At 45.9% G+C, this 19,048-nt stretch overlaps 1 protein-coding gene across 4 annotated transcripts in view; it reads left to right on the top strand.

Annotated features, from left to right (window-relative positions):
* The window catches only part of TAF8 (TATA-box binding protein associated factor 8), a 46,614-nt gene that overhangs the window by 10,518 nt on the left and 17,048 nt on the right, over positions 1-19,048 (top strand). For 2 of the 4 annotated variants that reach the window (XM_010369655.1, XM_030929086.1), the window contains exons 6-8: positions 6,921-7,068; positions 9,126-9,268; positions 16,970-17,109. In XM_010369655.1, the coding sequence (XP_010367957.1) occupies positions 6,921-7,068; positions 9,126-9,268; positions 16,970-17,109 (431 nt within the window). Of the gene's footprint in view, positions 1-6,920; positions 7,069-9,125; positions 9,269-16,969; positions 17,110-17,406; positions 17,628-18,352; positions 18,822-19,048 lie in introns of those variants that run through there. The other 2 variants (XM_030929087.1, XM_010369656.2) reach the window with 2 other exon arrangements.

Here is a 19,048-nt window from a genome sequence, read left to right on the forward strand (position 1 = left end):
CCATTCCAGTCAAAGCCTTGGTAAAATAACCAATTTCTCCAACTGTGTCCTGTTACAAGAGAAAACAGATTCTTATTGCACTTATGCAATTAGCTATACTGCCATAAATTGAGAATAGTTTCCAAATTCTGGAGAAATCAGGTAGAGAGGAACAATATGCTCCAAATTTTGTTCACAGGAGTTTATTTTATGCCAATATTAAAAGTTGCCAATAGTTCTTTTTTTTTTTTGAGACAGTCTGGCTCTGTGGCCCGGGCTGGAGTGCAGTGGCCGGATCTCAGCTCACTGCAAGCTCCGCCTCCCGGGTTTACGCCATTCTCCTGGCTCAGCCTCCGGAGTAGCTGGGACTACAGGCGCCCGCCACCTCACCTGGCTAGGTTTTTTTTTTTTTGTATTTTTTAGTAGAGACGGGGTTTCACCGTGTTAGCCAGGATGATCTAGATCTCCTGACTTCGTGATCCGCCCGTCTCGGCCTCCCAAAGTGCTGGGATTACAGGCTTGAGCCACCGCGCCCGGCCAAAAGTTGCCAATAGTTCTAAAGAAATAATTTCTCTTGACTCTGAAAACGAAAGGTTTAGCAATGTTTAATACATTAGCTTTCCATGAGAGTCCTAGAAGTTTAGTTTTTTCCTCTATTCCAATAGCACAATTTTTTTTTTTTTTTTTGAGACGGTGTCTTGCTCTGTTGCCCAGGCTGGAGTACAGCAGCGCGATCTCAGCTCACTGCAAGCTCTGCCTCCCAAGTTCATGCCATTCCCCTACCTCAGGCTCCCGAGTAGCTGGGATTACAGGCGCCCACCACCACGCCTGGCTAATTTTTTGTATTTTTAGTAGAGACGGAGTTTCACCATGTTAGCCAGGATGGTCTTGATCTCCTGACCTCGTGATCTGCCCACCTTGGCTTCCCAAAGTACTGGGATTACAGGCGTGAGCCACTGTGCCCAGCTTTCAATAGCACAATTTTTAAAGTTTTCTGAGACCTGAACTTAGAGTCCTATATTTGATTATAAACTACCTTTTGAAAAGGACCAAAGCAAGATAAAATGTCTGTGGATGACAAAAGTCTGTAGCCACTATTAAAGCTACAATTGGCTAGGAATTTTGGTTACCTCTGTGGCATACAACAATTTTACATAACAATTATAATTATTAACATACAGTAAATTATATCAACATTATAGAAGTTTCCCATTATTTTGGACACATAACATATTTATACAAATACAGTCTAAACCAAACCGCCATTCACTCTTCTATTTGACAGTTTTTCCTCTATTCTAATGTCACAATCTCCAGAGTTATTAATCAGAAACCTGCATTTATGAGCACCTGTTAAATTTTATAGCCGATTATAAAACCATCTTTTAAAGACGATCAAAATGAGACAACAATTGTCTGTGTATGACAAAAACATTTTAGGGCAGCAAGTTAGACACAATTGGCGGGCCGGGCGCGGTGCCTCAAGCCTGTAATCCCAGCACTTTGGGAGGCCAAGACGGGCGGATCACAAGGTCAGGAGATCGAGTCCATCCTGGCTAACACAGTGAAACCCCGTCTCTACTAAAAAATACAAAAAAATAGCCGGGCGCCTGTAGTCCCAGCTACTCAGGAGGCTGAGGCAGGAGAATGGCGTGAACCCAGGAGACGGAGCTTGCAGTGAGCTGAGATCGCGCCGCTTGCACTCCAGCCTGGGCGACAGAGCGAGACTCCGTCTCAAAAATAAAGACACAATTGGCAAGGAAATTTGTTACCTCTGTGGCACACAGTCTGTTAACATAATGATTGTAGTTATTACTGATAACATACACTAAGTCATGTTAGAATTATACAAGTTTTATGTAATTTTGGAACATATACCAATAACATAATTATACAAATATAGACCAAAGAAAGCAAAACACCATTTCATATTTGACAATGATTCCTGTATGATTTTTGTATGAGATAAGCCAAATGTCATTTTTGGGCTTTAGAGGACATAATATCTAAAGTGTTAGGTTAGAAAGAGACATAATTTGTCATTGGATTTTGGAAAGTTTGTCAAATATCAAAGGTTTAAAACGCTGGATATCACAAAATAGAATCCCAGGTCACCATAAGTCACTCGTTTGGCCAAAAATGGTAACTCCAAACAATTTTTTTTAAAAGAAAAATCTTTACTCCGATAGAGGAGACCTAGCTTTCCAAACAAGACTCAATGAAGATAGCATGAGGCCAGCTGAATCTCTCTCCTCTCTCTCTCCTCTTTTTTTTCCCTGCCATTTACCCAAAGGAGAAAAGAAAACCCTTTCATTATCTTTTAACATTACGTAAAAATCATCTTCAAAAGAGAAAAACAAATTTCATATTTGCATTAGTGCATCTTTAATGTTAGCTAGTTTTTTAAATAAATTTTTATATTTCTACCCAGTTTTGATTAGTTTGATCATACGGTAAGGTTTTCATAAGCTTTTTAGAATTTTTCTTTACAATTTTCCATCAAACAGCAGATCAATTTTCTAAGAAAACCCCATTATTCAGAGACATGGGCCCAGATTCTGGCCCCACATCAGTATGATTTTAATGTTTTAACCTACAGAAAAAAGCTAAATAATTTCGTTTAAATCTTAGCCAACTTGTTGGTACCCACAGAATTTTTACAAGATCAACCCTTTACAAACCCTTTTCACTTTGCTTAAACCTTCAGTTTTGGTTCTGTTACTCTTTTAGGTTAAGACAATCTTTTTTTTTTTTGAGACGGAGTCTTGCTCTGTCACCCAGACACCTACTTCCAAATAAGGTCATATTGTGAGGTACTAGGACATATCGAAAATGTTTTTTGTGGGGACACAGTTCAACCCATAACATTCTTTAACTTTAACAGATAGGGATATAGTATATCCCTATCTGTAAAAAAAAATTTTTTGAGACAGGGTCTCACTTTGTTGCCCAGGCTGCTGGAGTGCAGTGGGGCAATCTCAGCTCACCACAGCCTCGACCTCCTAGACTCAAGTGATCCTCCCACATCAACCTCCCGAGTAGCTGGGACTATAGGGGTGCACCACCATGCCCAGCTAATTTTTGTATCTTCTGTAGAGACAGGGTTTCACCATGTTGCCCAGGCTGCTCTCAAATTCCTGGGTGCAAGCAATTTGCCCAGGCACGGGTACACGCTCCAGTATATGTTTGCTTATTTATATGAATATTATAATGTAACATTGTGCGAAATAATGTACATTAAAAGATAATCTTAGGCCGGGCGCGGTGGCTCAAGCCTGTAATCCCAGCACTTTGGGAGGCCGAGACGGGCGGATCACGAGGTCAGGAGATCGAGACCATCCTGGCTAACACGGTGAAACCCCGTCTCTACTAAAAAAATACAAAAAACTAGCCGGGCGACGAGGCGGGCGTCTGTAGTCCCAGCTACTCGGGAGGCTGAGGCAGGAGAATGGCGTAAACCCAGGAGGCGGAGCTTGCAGTGAGCTGAGATCCGGCCACCGCACTCCAGCCTGGGCGACAGAGCCAGACTCTGTCTCAAAAAAAAAAAAAAAAAAAAAAAAAAAAAAAAAAAAAAAAAAAAAAAGATAATCTTACCCTTTTAAAATGTTCAGGAAACCTAAAACCTTTTCTAGTGGGAGCGATTGCCTCTGCTTTTTTTTTTTTTTTTGAGACGGAGTCTCGTTCTGTCACCCAGGCTGGAGTGCAGTGACGCATCTCGGCTCACTACAAGCTCCGCCTCCTGGGTTCACGCCATTCTCCTGCCTCAGCCTCCCGAGTAGCTGGGACTACAGGCACCCGCCACCACGCCCGGCTAATTTTTTTATATTTTTAGTAGAGACGGGGTTTCATCATGGAAACCAGGATGGCGTCGATCTCCTGACCTCGTGATCTGCCCTCCTCGGCCTCCCAAAGTGCTGGGATTACAGGCTTGAGCCACCGCGCCCGGCCGCCTCTGCTTTTTTTTTTTTTGAAATCATAGTTTTTGTTTGTTTGTTTGTTTTGTTGTTGTTATTTTATAGAGATGGGGAGAGGTTTTTTGTCTTTCTGTGGTGCCCAAGCTGGCCTTGAACTCCTAGCCTTAAGCAGCCTTTGCACCTTGGCCTCCCAGAGTGCTGGGATTACAGGCATGCGCCACTGCACTCAGTCTTTTTTTAGAGGTGGAGTTCTTGCTCTGTTCCCCAGGCTGGAGGGCAGTGGTGTAATCATGGCACTACAGCTTTGAACTCCCAGTCTCAAGCAATCCTCCCACCTCAGCCTGCAGAGTAGCTAGGACCACAAGCACATGTTACCATGCTAGCCTAGAAATCTTAGTTTAATACTTGATGGACTAATAAGTTGAAGGTCAGATTCTAAGATTAGTTTATTTTGATACTTTAATGGCTCTCATAGTTGAAAATGGTACATCACAAAGATATGTAACATCATTGGCTGCTCTTAATAAACCATAAAACTATTTTTTTCATTCTCATTTACTCATTATTCAAAGAATTTTGTTGAAAAAATTTTCTATTAAATTTCTAATTTATTGAGTGCCAAAAGTTGTCTTAGGAATAATTACAAGATTTTGCATTTTAATGTTTTTAACAAGTGCAATATGTTCAAAATCCACTCATTTTAATTTTGGGAAGTTTTGGTTTTTGGGGGGAGGGGAGGGGCGGAGACAGAGCTTGTCTCAATCTCCCAGGCTGGAGTGCAGTGGTATGATCTCGGCTCACTGCAACCTCCATCTCCCAGGTTCAAGCCATTCTCATGTCTCAGCCTCCCCTGAGTAGCTGGAATTACAAGTGCCTGCCACCATGCCTAGCTGATTTTTGTATTTTTGCTAGTGACGGGGTTTCACCATGTTGACCAGGCTAGTCTCAAACTCCTGACCTCAGGTGATCCACCTGCCTCGGCCTCCCAAAATCCTGGGATTACAGGTGTGAGCCACCACACCCAGCCTTTTGGGAAGATTTTTAACATGTCAGAAAATTCTGTTTCTTTGTTTAAGTACAGATAGGAGAACTGTATAGGTGACACACTTGAACTAATGGCGACAACAAAGAAACATTTCCAGGTGCCTCCTTTGAAAATGCCATCTCTATATCGTGAAGAGTAGTTACTTTATTGGTTGTTGTTAAAATGTCACCATTGCCATTACCAATTAAAATATTTTCTGACCGGGTGCAGTGACTCACACCTGTAATCACAGCACTTTGGGAGGCCAAGGCGGGTGGATGATCTGAGGTCAGGAGTGCAAGACCATCCTGGCCAACATGATGAAACCCCATCTCTACTAAAAATACAAAAATTAGCTGGGCGTGGTGGCACATGCCTGTAGTCCCAGCTACTCAGGAGTCTGAGGCAGGAGAATCGCTTGAACCCAGGAGGTGGAGGTTGTAGTGAGCCGAGATCGCGCCACTGCACTCCAGCCTGGGTGACAGAGCAAGACTCTGTCTCCAAAAAATAAAAATAATTAAATAAAATGTTTTGGCTTATTTCTCATTCTGATCTCAATTGTTTTCATTCCATAACTTGATTGCCAACAAGCTCATAATTAGGAGGAAGAGTGGCAGCCTGCCATTTTCTTGGTCACTTGCACTGTATAATAAGATCTTCAGCCTCTCTTTCTTTGAGGGAATCTTTTTGGAACGACGTATCCATATTGTGAGGATTGATTTTTTTTTTTTTTTTTTTGAGATGAAGTCTCACTCTTTCTCCCAGGCTGGAGTGCAATGGTGCGATCTCGGCTCACTGCAACCTCCACCTCCCGGGTTCAAGTGATTCTCCTGCCTCAGCCTGCCAAGTAGCTGGGACTATAGGCGCGCGCCACCACACCCAGTTAATTTTTGTATTTTTAGTGGAGACGGGGTTTCACCACGTTGGCCAGGGTGGGTGAGGATTGATTTAATAAGATGGGATGGTATAATCCACAAATCCACATAGGCAGCCACTCCCATACTGCAGGAGGTCACATTACGCTGATGGAACCTGTGGTCCCCGTCAGGGCTTCCCTGGGGACACTCCCACTCTTTCTTCAGGATGCATGTCTTAGACCTGAGACCATCTGTCATGGGAGCTGAATGAAGGCCCCAGGACAATCTCTACAGTACATATTTGTACATTTCTTAATTTTTCTTTTTTTTTTTTGAAATGGAGTCTCACTCTGTTGCCCAGGCTGGAGTGCAGTGGTGCGATCTTGGCTAACCGCAACCTCTGCCTCCCAAGTTCAAGCGATTCTCCTACCTCAGCCTCCCAAGTAGTTGGGATTACAAGCGCCTGCCACCACGCCTGGCTAATGTTTTTTATTTTTAGTAAAGAGAGGGTTTCACCATCTTGGCCAGGCTGGTCTCAAACTCCTGACCTCAGATCCACCCGCCTCGGCCTCCCAAAGTGCTAGGATTACAGGTGTGAGCCACCATGCCTGGCCTTAATTTTTAATTAGAAATACATATTAATGTAGTTACATTGTTCTTCCGCCTTTCTACTGTGCTTTGGTGATCTTGGCTCTAACTAATGGTATTGAGTCATTTTATTTTATTTTATTTCATTTTATTTCTTTATTTTTGAGACAGAGTCTTACTCCTGTTGCCCAGGCTGGAGTGCAGTGATGCAATCTTGGCTCACTGCAACCTCCACCTCCTGGGTTCAAGCCATTCTCCTGCCTTAGCCTCCCAAGTAGCTGGGATTACAGGTGCACACCACCACACCCAGCTAATTTTTGTATTTTTAGTAGAGATGGGGTTTTGTTATGTTGGCCAGGCTGGTCTCGAACTCCTGACCTCAGGTGATCCACCAGCCTCAGCCTCCCAAAGTGCTGGGATTATAGGCGTGAGCCACTGCACCTGGCCTGGTATTGGGTCATTTTAGAGAATAGGGCATAGCAACAGCAAGCCAGGGAGCTGATGAAAGCAGAATGATACTTCGGCATCACCTCAGTGTCTTTGCTATTCTGTTTGTAGACGTACCGTGAACCCGTGTCAGACTACCAGGTCCTGCGGGAGAAGGCTGCATCCCAGCGGCGCGATGTGGAGCGGGCACTTACTCGTTTCATGGCCAAGACAGGCGAGACTCAGAGTCTTTTCAAAGATGACGTCAGCACATTTCCACGTGAGAGTTGCCCCACTGTGTGGACCCTGTCTTATTTGAAATACTCACACTATCTTTTCTTTCTCTCAGCATAGTAGGAAGAAACAAATAAGCTTTTGTCCTTCCCTTGGGTACAGCTTGCCCCTCAGATTTCTGGCTCCTTTCCCCAGATCTTAAGAGTCTGTCCTTAACTGAAAGCTCCAAGACAGTAATGGCCTCTGTTGGGACTGGCCTCTTGAGGTCCATTGAGTTACCTTGAGGGTGGCCTAGGCCTAGGCATTAGAGTCACTCAGTGGCAGCCCAGGTAGTAGAAGGAACACTGGCATCAGGGGCCAGTTGCCCATCGTGATATTCCCTCATAGGTCCCATCTCATTTAAGTTGGCATCTTGGCACTGTTTGGCCACGTTGACCAAGCTACTTCATTTCCATAGACCTCAGTTTTTACAAATGTGAGTGAGAGAGGTTAGTTTAGGCGATTCATTCATTCAGCAAGCTCCTGTGGAATGCCTGCTGTGTGCCTGGCTCTGGAATAACAGCAGCTGCCAATTATTAAGTACCAGATACTGTGCTGATCACTTCCCATACATTATCTCATTAAATCCTCTTGTGAGCCTCTGAGTCGGTAACTGATATATCACTACCTTCATAGGAACCCTTCAATGAGGCACAAGAGAAGAGAAATGAAGTCACTTCCTCAAGGAACATGGCTAGTAGATAGCATTCAAACCTAGCTCTTACTGCCAGACCCCACATCTGACCCACAGCAAAAAATAATTCTGGAGTTTTTGTGGGTAGATTCTGAAGTAGATTCTGAAGTCATACTGCCTTAGAATCCCATTCTGCCGTTTTTTGAGTTTTTTTGAGACAGAGTCTTGCTGTGTCACCCAGGCTGGAATGCAGTGGCGCGATCTCTGCTCACTGCAACCTTGGCCTCCCAGGTTCAAACGATTTTTCTGCTTCAGCAAGTAACTGAGACTACAGGCATTAGCCACCAACCCAGCTAATTTTTTGTGTTTTTAGTAGAGACGGGGTTTCACCCAGTTGGCCAGGCTGGTCTTGAACTCCTGAGCTCAAGTGATCCACCTGCCTCAGCCTCCCAAGGTGCTGGGATTGTAGGCATGAGCCACCACGCCCAGCCAATTCTAGAGCATTTTCTAACAGTCACATTCTACCATAGAAGTATACACGGAGACTTTTTCTTTTCCTGTTTTGAGACAGGATCTCACTCTGTCACCCAGTCTTGAGTACAGTGGCACAAACACAGCTAACTGCAGCCTGGACCTCCTGGACTCAAGTCTCCCACCTCAGCCTCCCTAGTAGCTGGGACTACAGGCATGCACTATTATACCTAGCTAATTTTATTTTTCCTAGAGACGGAATTTCACCATGTTGCCCAGGCTGGTCTCAAACTCCTGGGCTCAAGCAGTCCTCCTGCCTCAGCCTCCCAAAGTGCTAGGATTATAGGCATGAGCCACCACACCCGGCTTTCTTTCTTTTAATGTTAATTTTAAATCAATTTCTTCCTCTCATCCTCATTGCTTTTTGGAACTCTCATTTACCAGAGTGTCTTACAGCTCAGTGGACATGCATATATGCAGAGTGCTCAAATCCAGCCTTTAGACTTGAGTCCTTTAGGGTGAAGGAATCAGTATTCCTGCTCTGGAAATGAAGCTTAGAGGGGTTTAACTGACCTTGGGTGCAAGATCTCAAAACTCATGTGTTGCTAGGATTCTATCTATAGCCCCATTTAAATCTTACCTCAGTTGTACTTGGCAAAAAGTAGATTCTGAAGTCATACTGCCTGAGTTAGAATCCTATTCTGCCATTTTCAGCATGCTTGGGAAAGTCATTTCACCTCTCTGTGCCTACTCGTACTTAATAGGATGGGAGCAAGGATGAAAGATAACATGAGTAAAGGCCGTAGGACATTGCCTGGCCTGTTGCGTAAGTACTTGGAGCGAGTTAGCCAGTATTATCTTCTGGTACTGCTCACTGATGTGTTGTGAGGCTCTAGGACTCTAAGCCAGCTGTGAGGTCTCTGTGACAGTGGACTCATGCCTCTCTTCCAATTCGCCAGTGATTGCTGCCAGACCTTTCACCATCCCCTACCTGACAGCTCTTCTTCCATCTGAACTGGAGATGCAACAGATGGAAGAGACAGATTCCTCGGAGCAGGATGAACAGACAGACACGGAGAACCTTGCTCTTCATATCAGCATGGTGGGTTCCACCTTCTGCCAACCTCAGAGTATCCCCCAAACTATCCCGGCCTGCCCTCAATCTGTTACCCTGGGACCTGGACATGATCAACCTTAGGTCTCTGACTTTATGTTAGGGGCCTGCCGGAGGGCTTGTGTGATGATCCAGGTGCGACCTGATCTCCTGCTTAGAGATACATCCGTGTCCTGGGGATTCACTCATTCATTCAACAAATACAGTTCCAGGTGCTGGGGAATTAGTAGGAAACCAAATAAACAAAATTCCTTGTCCTCATGGGGCTAATGAAAAAATAATAAATGAGATAGGAAGTGGGGATGGGGATGGGAGGGATGCAGTATTAGGTAGGGTCACCAAGAAGGGGATATTTGAGTAAAGACCTGAAGGGAACAAGGCATGGGCATGTCTGGGGTGAAGCCTTTCTAAGCAGCAGGTGCAGCAGATGCAAAGGCCCTGAGGTGGGAGCTCCCCTGTTGTATTGAAGAACAGTAAGGACATCAGGGTGGCTAGAGTGGAGTGAACAAGAGGGAGAACAGTAGGGGATGAGGTCCGAGAGAGCCCACGGGGAGTCGGACCTTACAGGGTCTTAAAGGTTAGATTAGACACTTTGGCATTTACTCAGTGAGATGGAGCCACTGGAGATGTTGAGCAGAGGAGGGTCAGGATCTGATGTAGGTTTGCTAACAGGGTCAGTCAGGTTGCTGTGCTGGGGATGGGCTATAGAGGGCAGGCAGAAGCAGGGAGACCAGTTAGGATGCTGTCACAGTAAACTGAGAGATGGTAGGAGGAGCAAAAATAAGGAGATGTGGTCACCTAGATTATTTGGTCGGATTCTAGATCACTTTCAGAGCAGAGCCAGTTGACAAGAGTAGATATGAGAGTGTTAAAGAAAACTGTAAGGGTTTTTGCCTGAATAATAGGAAAGATGGAATTGCCTTCAGCCAAGATGGGAACAACCACTGGGTGGAACAGGTGTGTGGGGGAAGTCAGGAGTTGATATTCGTGTCTTAAATGTAGATGTGTTAAGTTTGAGATGCTTGTTAGACATCAGGTGGTGATGTCAGGTGGAGAGTTGGATATATAAGTTGGAGTTTGAGGAGCAGTTAGGGCAGGAGATGCATATTTGGGAGGCAGCAGCCTGTAGGTCATGTCTAAAACCATATGCGTGGATGAGCTCTTCCAGGGATGAGTGAGGATAAGAAGAGGAGGCACATTGAGCCCTGGAGCTGTTGCTATGTGTAGAGCTTGAAGAGATGAGAAGAACCAGCATGGAGGTGGGAGGAGGTCCGGAAGAGGGCTGTGTCCTGGAGGCCAAGGGAAGTATGTTTCAGGGAGAAAAGAGCAATTAGCTGTGTCCAAAGCTGCAGGTGGCTCCAATGGTAGGAGGACTGAGAATTCAACCATTAGATTTGGCAGTGTGGGTGCCATTTGTGACCTTGATGAGAACCATTTCAGTAAGAATGAGAGCAAAGACCTGGAGTAAATTCAGAGAGAATGGGAGGAGAGAAGAGGAGTCAGTGAGTATAGACTTGTGCTGTCCTTTACAGCAGCCACTAGCCACATGTGGGTATTTAAATTTAAATTAATTAAATAAAACTAAAAATCGGTTTCTTAATCTCACTAGCCACATTTCAAGTATCTAATAGCCACATATGGCCAGTGGCTGCTCTACTGGACAGTACAGATATTGAACATTTCCATTGGCACAGAAAGTCGTGTGGTGTTCCCTGCAGTACAGGGAAGGAGAATGATGGAGTGGTAACTAAAAAGGGAAAATGAAGGAATTAAGAGAGGCGTTTTATGTTTTTAGTTTTTAAGATAAAAGAAATAACATGTTTGTGTGCTGCTGGGAATGATCTGGTCAAAAGGGAAAATGGATATAGGAAAGAAAGAAACGTCTGGGAATGATGTCATTTGGTAGGTGAGAGGGGATGGGCCCGTGACCAAATGGAGGGACTAGCCTTCTTCTGGACATTTCATACCCAGGATAGGAGACGGAACATGTGGGTTCAGAGACAAAGGTGGGCAAGGAGATGTTCTAGTCCTGGCTTGTTTTACGGAATACTTTCTTTTCTGCTCACCGGTGTGTCACACTCAGCAAGTTAAAGGATAAGAGCCCCCTCTTGTTCCTGCACCCTTGGAGAAAGTGCCAAGTACAATCGCAGAACCACCAGAAGCTCGAATGCCTTCAAGGCTAATAGGGTTATATAGCCAGTTTACCATATTCAACCATCCTTTAAAATCAGCACTAGCTTGGATGCCTTAGTGGCTGTAGTTAGACTGAGCATCCCTCATGTTCTCTAAGATGAGGTGCACCAAGTGGCAGCCAGCCACTCTGGTTTGCTAGTGGAATATGCCTGTGCCATCTCTATTTACTGAAGATCTTATTTGCTTGGACATCCTTTTATTTTTCCAGACAGAGTCTCGCTGTCACCCAGGCTGGAGTGCAGTGTCAAGATCTCGGCTCACTGCAACCTCCGCCTCCCGGGTTCAAGTGATTCTTCTGCCTCAGCCTCCCGAGTAGCTGGGATTACAGGCACGCACCACCACGCCCGGCTAATTTTTGTATTTTTAGTAGAGACGGGGTTTCACCACGTTGGTCAGGCTGGTCTCGAACTCCTGACCTCATGATCCGCCTGCCTTGGCCTCCCAAAGTGCTGGGATTAGAGGCGTGAGCCACCATGCCCGGCCTGGACATACTTTTTTTTTTTTCCCCTAAATGTTGAATTATTCCTTTCAGAATTAGGGCTGGGAACCCATGGCTTTAAATAAAGCAGAGGAAATTGTTATTATATGCTTCTGTTAATTTGGGCTGAGATATGGTGATTGGGTCATGGACTAAGCTGAGATTCACCTTATGAGAAAGGAGTCATGTAAACATCATACCTTCGTAAGTACAATATAGTTAAAGGGGCTGGACATGCATTCACTGACAATCATGTAGTGATGTGAGGTCATGGTGGTAATTGAAGCTAAAGAGTGTCAGTGACCGCCTGAGGACTCTTGAATATCACCAGGCCAAGCCAGCGTTGCAGAGAGCAGGAGTGTAGGAAGGCCTGAGTCTTAGAGTCAGACTTGCCTAGCTTTAAATCCAGACTGCTGCTTGCCACGTGTGTGACTGTGATTGCGTTACTTAACACCTTAGTCTATTTCCTTGTAAGTAGAAACAGGAACCTCAAGGAACAGAGGGAGCTTGAGATAGAGCTGGTATCTATCAGGTGCCTGGCACGTGGCAGCTCCTGGCACACACTGCTCCCTCCCCTGCTGTTTTAGGCTATATAACCTAAAAATAAAATAAAATGACTTTAAGACAAAGATTCTAGTGACAATTTACTAGTCAGTTGGACCTAATGTTATTTTGTTAGACTAGGAAATACAGTCATATGTTTCAAAATGCAGAGTGTGCAAAAAGATGTATGGTGACAATCCTTCCCATCCTGTTCCCTGTCACCCACTTTCCCTCCCACAGGGCAACTGTCTCACCAGCCTCTTGTGTATTCTTCTAGAGACTTTTTTTTTTTAATTGTTATGTTGAACTGAAACAGCAGATCACAAACTGTTCTCTTCTTGCTTTCTCCCTGGCTATATCTTGGTCATTCCACATCTGTAAGGGAGGAGCCGCATCGTTCCTCACAGCTGCTTTATCTTCCATTGTATGGATGTAACCATTTAATTTAGTCCCTCATGACCACTTAGGTTGTTTTCTGTGTTTAGCATTTACAGACATTGTTATAGCGAAGTAAATGACTGGTGTTTTAAATTATTCTTTTATCTCTTGATGACAGTGCACCTCTCAAGGTCTGTTGTTAGGCAGCACATTATTTAACCTGGTTCTAGTTTCTCCATGTACTTGAACATAAAGGAGCTATTCATTTTAAATTCATGTATAATAGATTCTTTTCTCACACATTTGAACCAGCTGCTTCTGCAGCCAACCCAGATATCTAAACTTTTACTCTCTTATGAAAAATGTACCAGTCACTCACTCAACCAGTGTTTGTTTAGCACCTAGTATGTGCCAGATACTGTTCTGGCTGCTTGGGATAAAGCAGTGAGAAAAACAAAGAAAACCTCTGCCTTTTAGGAACGTTATGTTTGGCTGTGGGAGAATGACAGTAAACATAATATATGAATAAATCATTGCATAGTATATCAGAAATGAAAGTGCTGTGCTGGGAAAAACAGTAGGGGAAGATCTGGGGTGAGGAGGAGTCTTCAGTTTTAAGTGGGGTGCTTGGGGTAGGCATTACTGAGAAGGGCATATGTGAGCAGGGGCTTGAACTGGGTGAGGGAGTGAGCCATGCGGACATCTGGGGAAGAGTGCTGTGGCAGAGGGAATGGGCAGTGCAAAGGCCCTGTGGAATAGTGAGTGGCTTATGGATTGGGTAGGGCCTTGCAGGCTGTTTTAAGAACTGACTTTTACTAAGTGAGATAGGAGTTGTGGGAGGGTGTGGAGCAGAGGAGGGACGTTTCTGAGCTTCTTAAAGCATCACTCTGATGGCTCAGTGAGAACGGACTGGAGAGATCAGTCCGGAAGCTGTCGCTATAGCCTAGGTGAGAGGCAGTGGTGGGCCCAAGCAGAGTGGTTGCCACAGAGGTGGTAGAAGTGGTCAGTACCTGCCTGAATTTTGAAGGTAAGTCCAAGAGGCTGTGCTAACAGATTGGGGTTGGGATGTCAGAGAAAGAAAAGAAGTGTGCCAGGTGTGGTGGTGCATGCCTGTAGTCCTAGTCACTCGGGAAGGTGAGGCAGGAAGATTGGGCCCAGGAATTTGAGTCCAGTTTTGGGCAACATAGTGAGACCCTATTTAAAAATAAAAGAAAGAAAACAAGAATGACCACAGAGTTTGTGACTTGAGCCATTAGAAGGATGGAGTTGCCATCACCTGTGATGGGAGGGACTAAAAAGCGCCATTTACTCACAGGGGAAGGTCCCCAATTCAGACTTAGGTGCCTGAAGACTTAGGTCCAAGCTGCCTGTCTGACACCCCAGTGGAAATGCTGAGTGAGCTGCTGGCTGCATGAGTCTGGAAGTCGCCAGAGGTGAGGGCTGGCAGTGTACTCCAGGGAACTATTGGCATGGAGATGGCACTGAGAGCTGGGAGACTGGATGCAATCACCACAGAGGGTTTAGGGCTTGCTAGAGCTCACAGGCAATTCAGGGAGCGCCTGATAGACCATTCTGCTCCCACCTTTTTTACAAATCTCTGGGTCAGTTTGACACTTTGCTTTTTTGTTTTTTTGAGATGGAGTCCCACTCTGTCGTCCAGGCTGGAGTGCAGTGGCGTGGTCTCGGTTCACTGCAACCTCCAACTCCCAGGTTCAAGCGACTATCTTGCTTCAGCCTCCCGAGTAGCTGGGATTATAGGCGCCTACCACCATACCCACCTATTTTTTTTTTGTATTTTTAGTAGAGGCGGAGTTTCACCATGTTGGCCAGGCTGGTCTCAAACTCCTGACCTCAGGTGATCCACTCGCCTTGGCCTCCCAAAGTGCTGGATTACAGGCGTGAGCCACCGTGCCTGGCCTACTTTTTTTACTGACTTCCTCACCCCTAACCATCTCAATGCTGCCTATCCCTGAAGGGGACATTTCTGTGAGGTCTGCTTGAGAGAAGGAAGCCTGTCATCCTGCTCTCATGAGCCATGGTGAGCCGAAGGGAGGGAGCCTCTGGACCCACCAGCAGTGTCTTGAGGCTGTCATTTTCAGCACCTCTAACAGTGTCACCTCTATCTGTATCAGAAAACACTGAAGGCACGGTTGAAGTAAACTTCCAATAACTTTGAAGATAGGCTGTCTACTGTAGAGAAATGATAGGGTGGACAGTGCGGGGAGATACTACTCAGTTGCGCCATTAGGAACTTCAGAAAAGTTGGATGCCAAATACCCGAGGGAGGTCTGGTTATGGGCAGACCTTTTTTTCCGGCACTTGGTCTGGCCTGAACTAGGTTAGTCCTGCAGCACTTGCTTTTAAGAGTTTCCAGAAGGCCCCAGTCACCTTGTGGTCCCACTGGATTGAGTGCTGGAGAGGGAAAGCACATAGGCCCTGATACTGGGCCAATGGAACTAGGTCTTTGAAGAGAACAATTGATAGGACAGAGAGAGGGCACGTGCCGCAGGGGAACCTAGACGTGATGTGGTTTCTTCCAGCTCATTAAACCTGAGACTGGTATCCATGCCCTAGGCCAGCTGTCCTTTCGGGGGAACCTGCTGTTGATTTCATGCCATCCAGTCACGGCGCCCTCTGTTTTGACAGCAGCCTCTCCTGCTTGAGGTCAGTGAGGGCCTCTTTTTTTTTTTTTTTTTTTTTTTTTTTATCTTTTTTTTTTTTATTATACTTTAAGTTCTAGGGTACATGTGCATAACGTGCAGGTTTGTTACATATGTATACTTATGCCATGTTGGTGTGCTGCGCCCATCAACTCGTCAGCACCCATCAATTCATCATTTATATCATGTATAACTCCCCAATGCAATCCCTCCCTCCTCCCCCCTCCCCCCTCCCCATGATAGGCCCCAGTGTGTGATGTTCCCCTTCCCGAGTCCTCAAGTTGCAGAACAGGAAGAGGAAGCCCAGTGACTTCTTCCCCATGGAAGAACTTCTTCCCCTTGGCCCATCACCAGGGGGCGCAGCCCCACCAAACGTGGAAAATAGAGGAGCCTGTGAATAAAGAAAGGAGAACTGACTGCTCATACTCCCAGAACAGTTTTTAAATGTCAGCATATTACCTTTTTTTCTGTGTCTATACACAGCTGTGACTTTTAAAGAATTTTGATCATACTGATTACATGTGAACTTACAAACTTTTCTGAAAACCACATTTTTCTCAAAAAATGAACAGTAAAAAACCCTGCCTCAGAGTTCAAGACCAGCCTGGCCAACTGGTAAAACCCCGTCTCTACTAAAAACACAAAAATCAGCCGGGTGTCATGGCACATGCCTATAATCCCAGCTACTTGGGAGGCTGAGGCAGGAGAATTGCTTGAATCCGGGAGACGGAGGCTGCAGTGAGCTGAGATCTCACCATTGCACTCCAACCTGGGTGACACAGGGAGACTCCGTCTCAAACAAACAAACAAACCTTGCCTCATGGGTTGCAGATAGGCATTACCAATGATGTGCATGTGCTATACCTGCAGACTCTGCTTCCCTTAGTGGAACCCTCAGGGCTCGAGAAGTTTCTGGCCTATGCTGGGATGTGATCGTTGGGACCATGTTACAAGTACCAGAAATGTGAGAATTTGAGGAGGAAATCTGTTCTGACTTAGGCTAGCTTGGCCAGGAGATACCCTGTGCAAATGATGTGTTCTGATCCTGTATCTCCCAGTCCTGCAGGGCATCCAGGATCACTTTTCTTCTTCATCTCCCCACCAGGCTGGGCATCCTCCTTGAGGCATCTGAGTTTGATTCCTATCCCTCCCAGGTCTCTGTTCTTTCTAACCCCTGTCCCTGCCTTCTCCAGAGGTTGAAGACTCTGGACTCTGTTGTGTGCTCTCCTAGGTCAAAGCTGTTAGTCTTGCCTTCCCTTCATAGGCAGCCCCTGCCTGGGCCTCACTTCATCAGGGCAAAGATACGAACATTGGAAAGAAGGTGCTTCCCAGGTTCTAATTTCTCCATTAGAGGATGCTAATGGTCATTCCAATTATGGGCATGATCTCTTTCCTTATGCTGTTGGTGTTGTGCTTTATTTTGGCTTTTGCTCAAAGGAGGATTCTGGAGCCGAGAAGGAGAACACCTCTGTCTTGCAGCAGAACCCCTCCTTGTCGGGAAGCCGGAATGGGGAGGAGAACATCATCGATAACCCTTATCTGCGGCCCGTGAAGAAGCCCAAGATCCGCAGGAAGAAGTGAGTCAGAGGCTGGGGTCCAGAGAGCCTTCATTGTCCCACCGAGGTGGTCCTCTCTGCTTCTTGGTAGAAAAGAGTCTCCTCAGTAGGGCTGAGTCTTGGGGAGAGCCACTCTGGTGAGCGGGAATAGTCTCCCTTTTCCTGTCTTACTTGGCTCCTGTACATAGCTCTCGTTCCTTAGTGCTTGAGTGTCCTGCAGTCTAGGGACCAACCCTTACAGCACTGGAGCCGTTTTCTCCTAGAAGGAGAGCAGACAGGGCCCCCACCAGGAGGCTCCATGGTTCCTCTTCTTTCTAGGTCCCTCTCCTGAGCTGAGAAGGAAAACTGGCTTATACAGGGGCGCAGATTCCACCCTCCCAGGGAGTTAAAGCCACTCAAGGGAAGAAAAGAGGGTGACCTCCTCATGGCCGAGCCAAGGCTGCAGGGTGTGATCGGACATGATTTTCATGGCAAACCGTCTATTAAGATGACCTATTTTCACTGGATGTTTGGGTTGAGGAAGATATGAACAGAATAATGAGATTTTTTTTTTTTTTTTTTTTTTTTTTTTTTTTTTTTGAGATGGAATCTCACTCTGTCTCCCAGGCTGGAATGCAGTGGCACGATCTCGGCTAACTGCAGTCTCTGCCTCCCTGGTCCAAACGATTCTCCTGCCTCGGCCTCCCATGGTAGCTGGGACTAGAGGCAAGCGCCACCATGCTGGCTAATTTTTGTATTTTTAGTAGAGAGAGGGTTTCGCCACGTTGGCCAGGCTGGTCTTGAACTCCTGACCTCAAGTGATCCACTTGCCTTGGCCTCCCAAAGTGCTGAGATTACAGGTGTGGGCTACCATGCCCAGCTAATTTTTGTATTTTTAGTAGAGATAAGGTTTAGCCATGTTGGCCAGGCTGGTCTTGAACTCCTGACCTCAAGTGATCCACCTGCCTTGGCCTCCCAAAGTGCTGGGATTACAGGTGTGAGCCACTGTGCCCTGCCAGAGACTTTCTTAATCAACCAGGCCATGTGGTGGGGCATAGCAGCAGTCAGTGACTTTGTTCATTATCACAGGATTTGATTCCTTTGAAACTCAGGAGACCAGGGAAAGTGACAGGAAAGAAAGGGCTCTTTGCTGCTCTGCTTATTACAAAGAAGACTGTCCAGCGTATTCAGGATATCTGGATCCCTTTTATTGACTCATGATTTGTGGCACCACTTTCTCATCCCAGAACTTCATTCTTATTTCTCTCTTCATCTGGCCTCCAAGTGTTCCACTGAGCTGATGGAAAGTGACTTTGTACTCCCTCAACGTGTTGGAAACAGGAGGCCACACAGCACAGCTTTGATCGGGGCGGGCAGGAGTCATGAGTCTTGAGCACACACGTCACTGTGAAGGAGAACGACATGTCAGGGCTGCACCTATCCTCCCGTCGGCATTTGGCGAAAGCTCCCTGAAGTGGGGCAGCACTCTCCTCCTGAGAGATTTACCATTTATTGCTCCTCTGAGGAATGTGTGCTTGGGAACTGCCAAGTCTTGCCCCTTCTGGAAGAGGATGTTTTCTCTGACAAGAGCCTAGAGCGTTGGCTGTGTTATTCTGGGACTTGATAGAGGAGCCATGGTGTTTAAACACTAGGAAAGAGGGGCCGGGTGCAGTGGCTCATGTCTGTAATCCCAGCACTTTGGGAGGCAAAGGCAGGCGGATCACCTGAGGTCAGGAGTTCGAGACCAGCCTGGCCAACATAGTGAAATTCCATCTCTACTAAAAATACAAAAATTAGCTGGGTGTGGTAGCTCACGCCTGTAATCCCAGCTACTCGGGAGGCTAAGGCAGGAGAATCACTTGAACCTGGAAGGCGGAGGTTGCAGTGAGCTGAGATTGTGCCACTGCACTCCAGCCTGGGTGACAGAGCAAGACTCCATTTCAAAAAAATAAAAAATATATAAAGTAAACAATAGGAAAGG

Source organism: Rhinopithecus roxellana, chromosome 4, assembly GCF_007565055.1.
Source record: "Rhinopithecus roxellana isolate Shanxi Qingling chromosome 4, ASM756505v1, whole genome shotgun sequence".
NCBI classification, from domain to species: Eukaryota; Metazoa; Chordata; class Mammalia; order Primates; family Cercopithecidae; genus Rhinopithecus; species Rhinopithecus roxellana.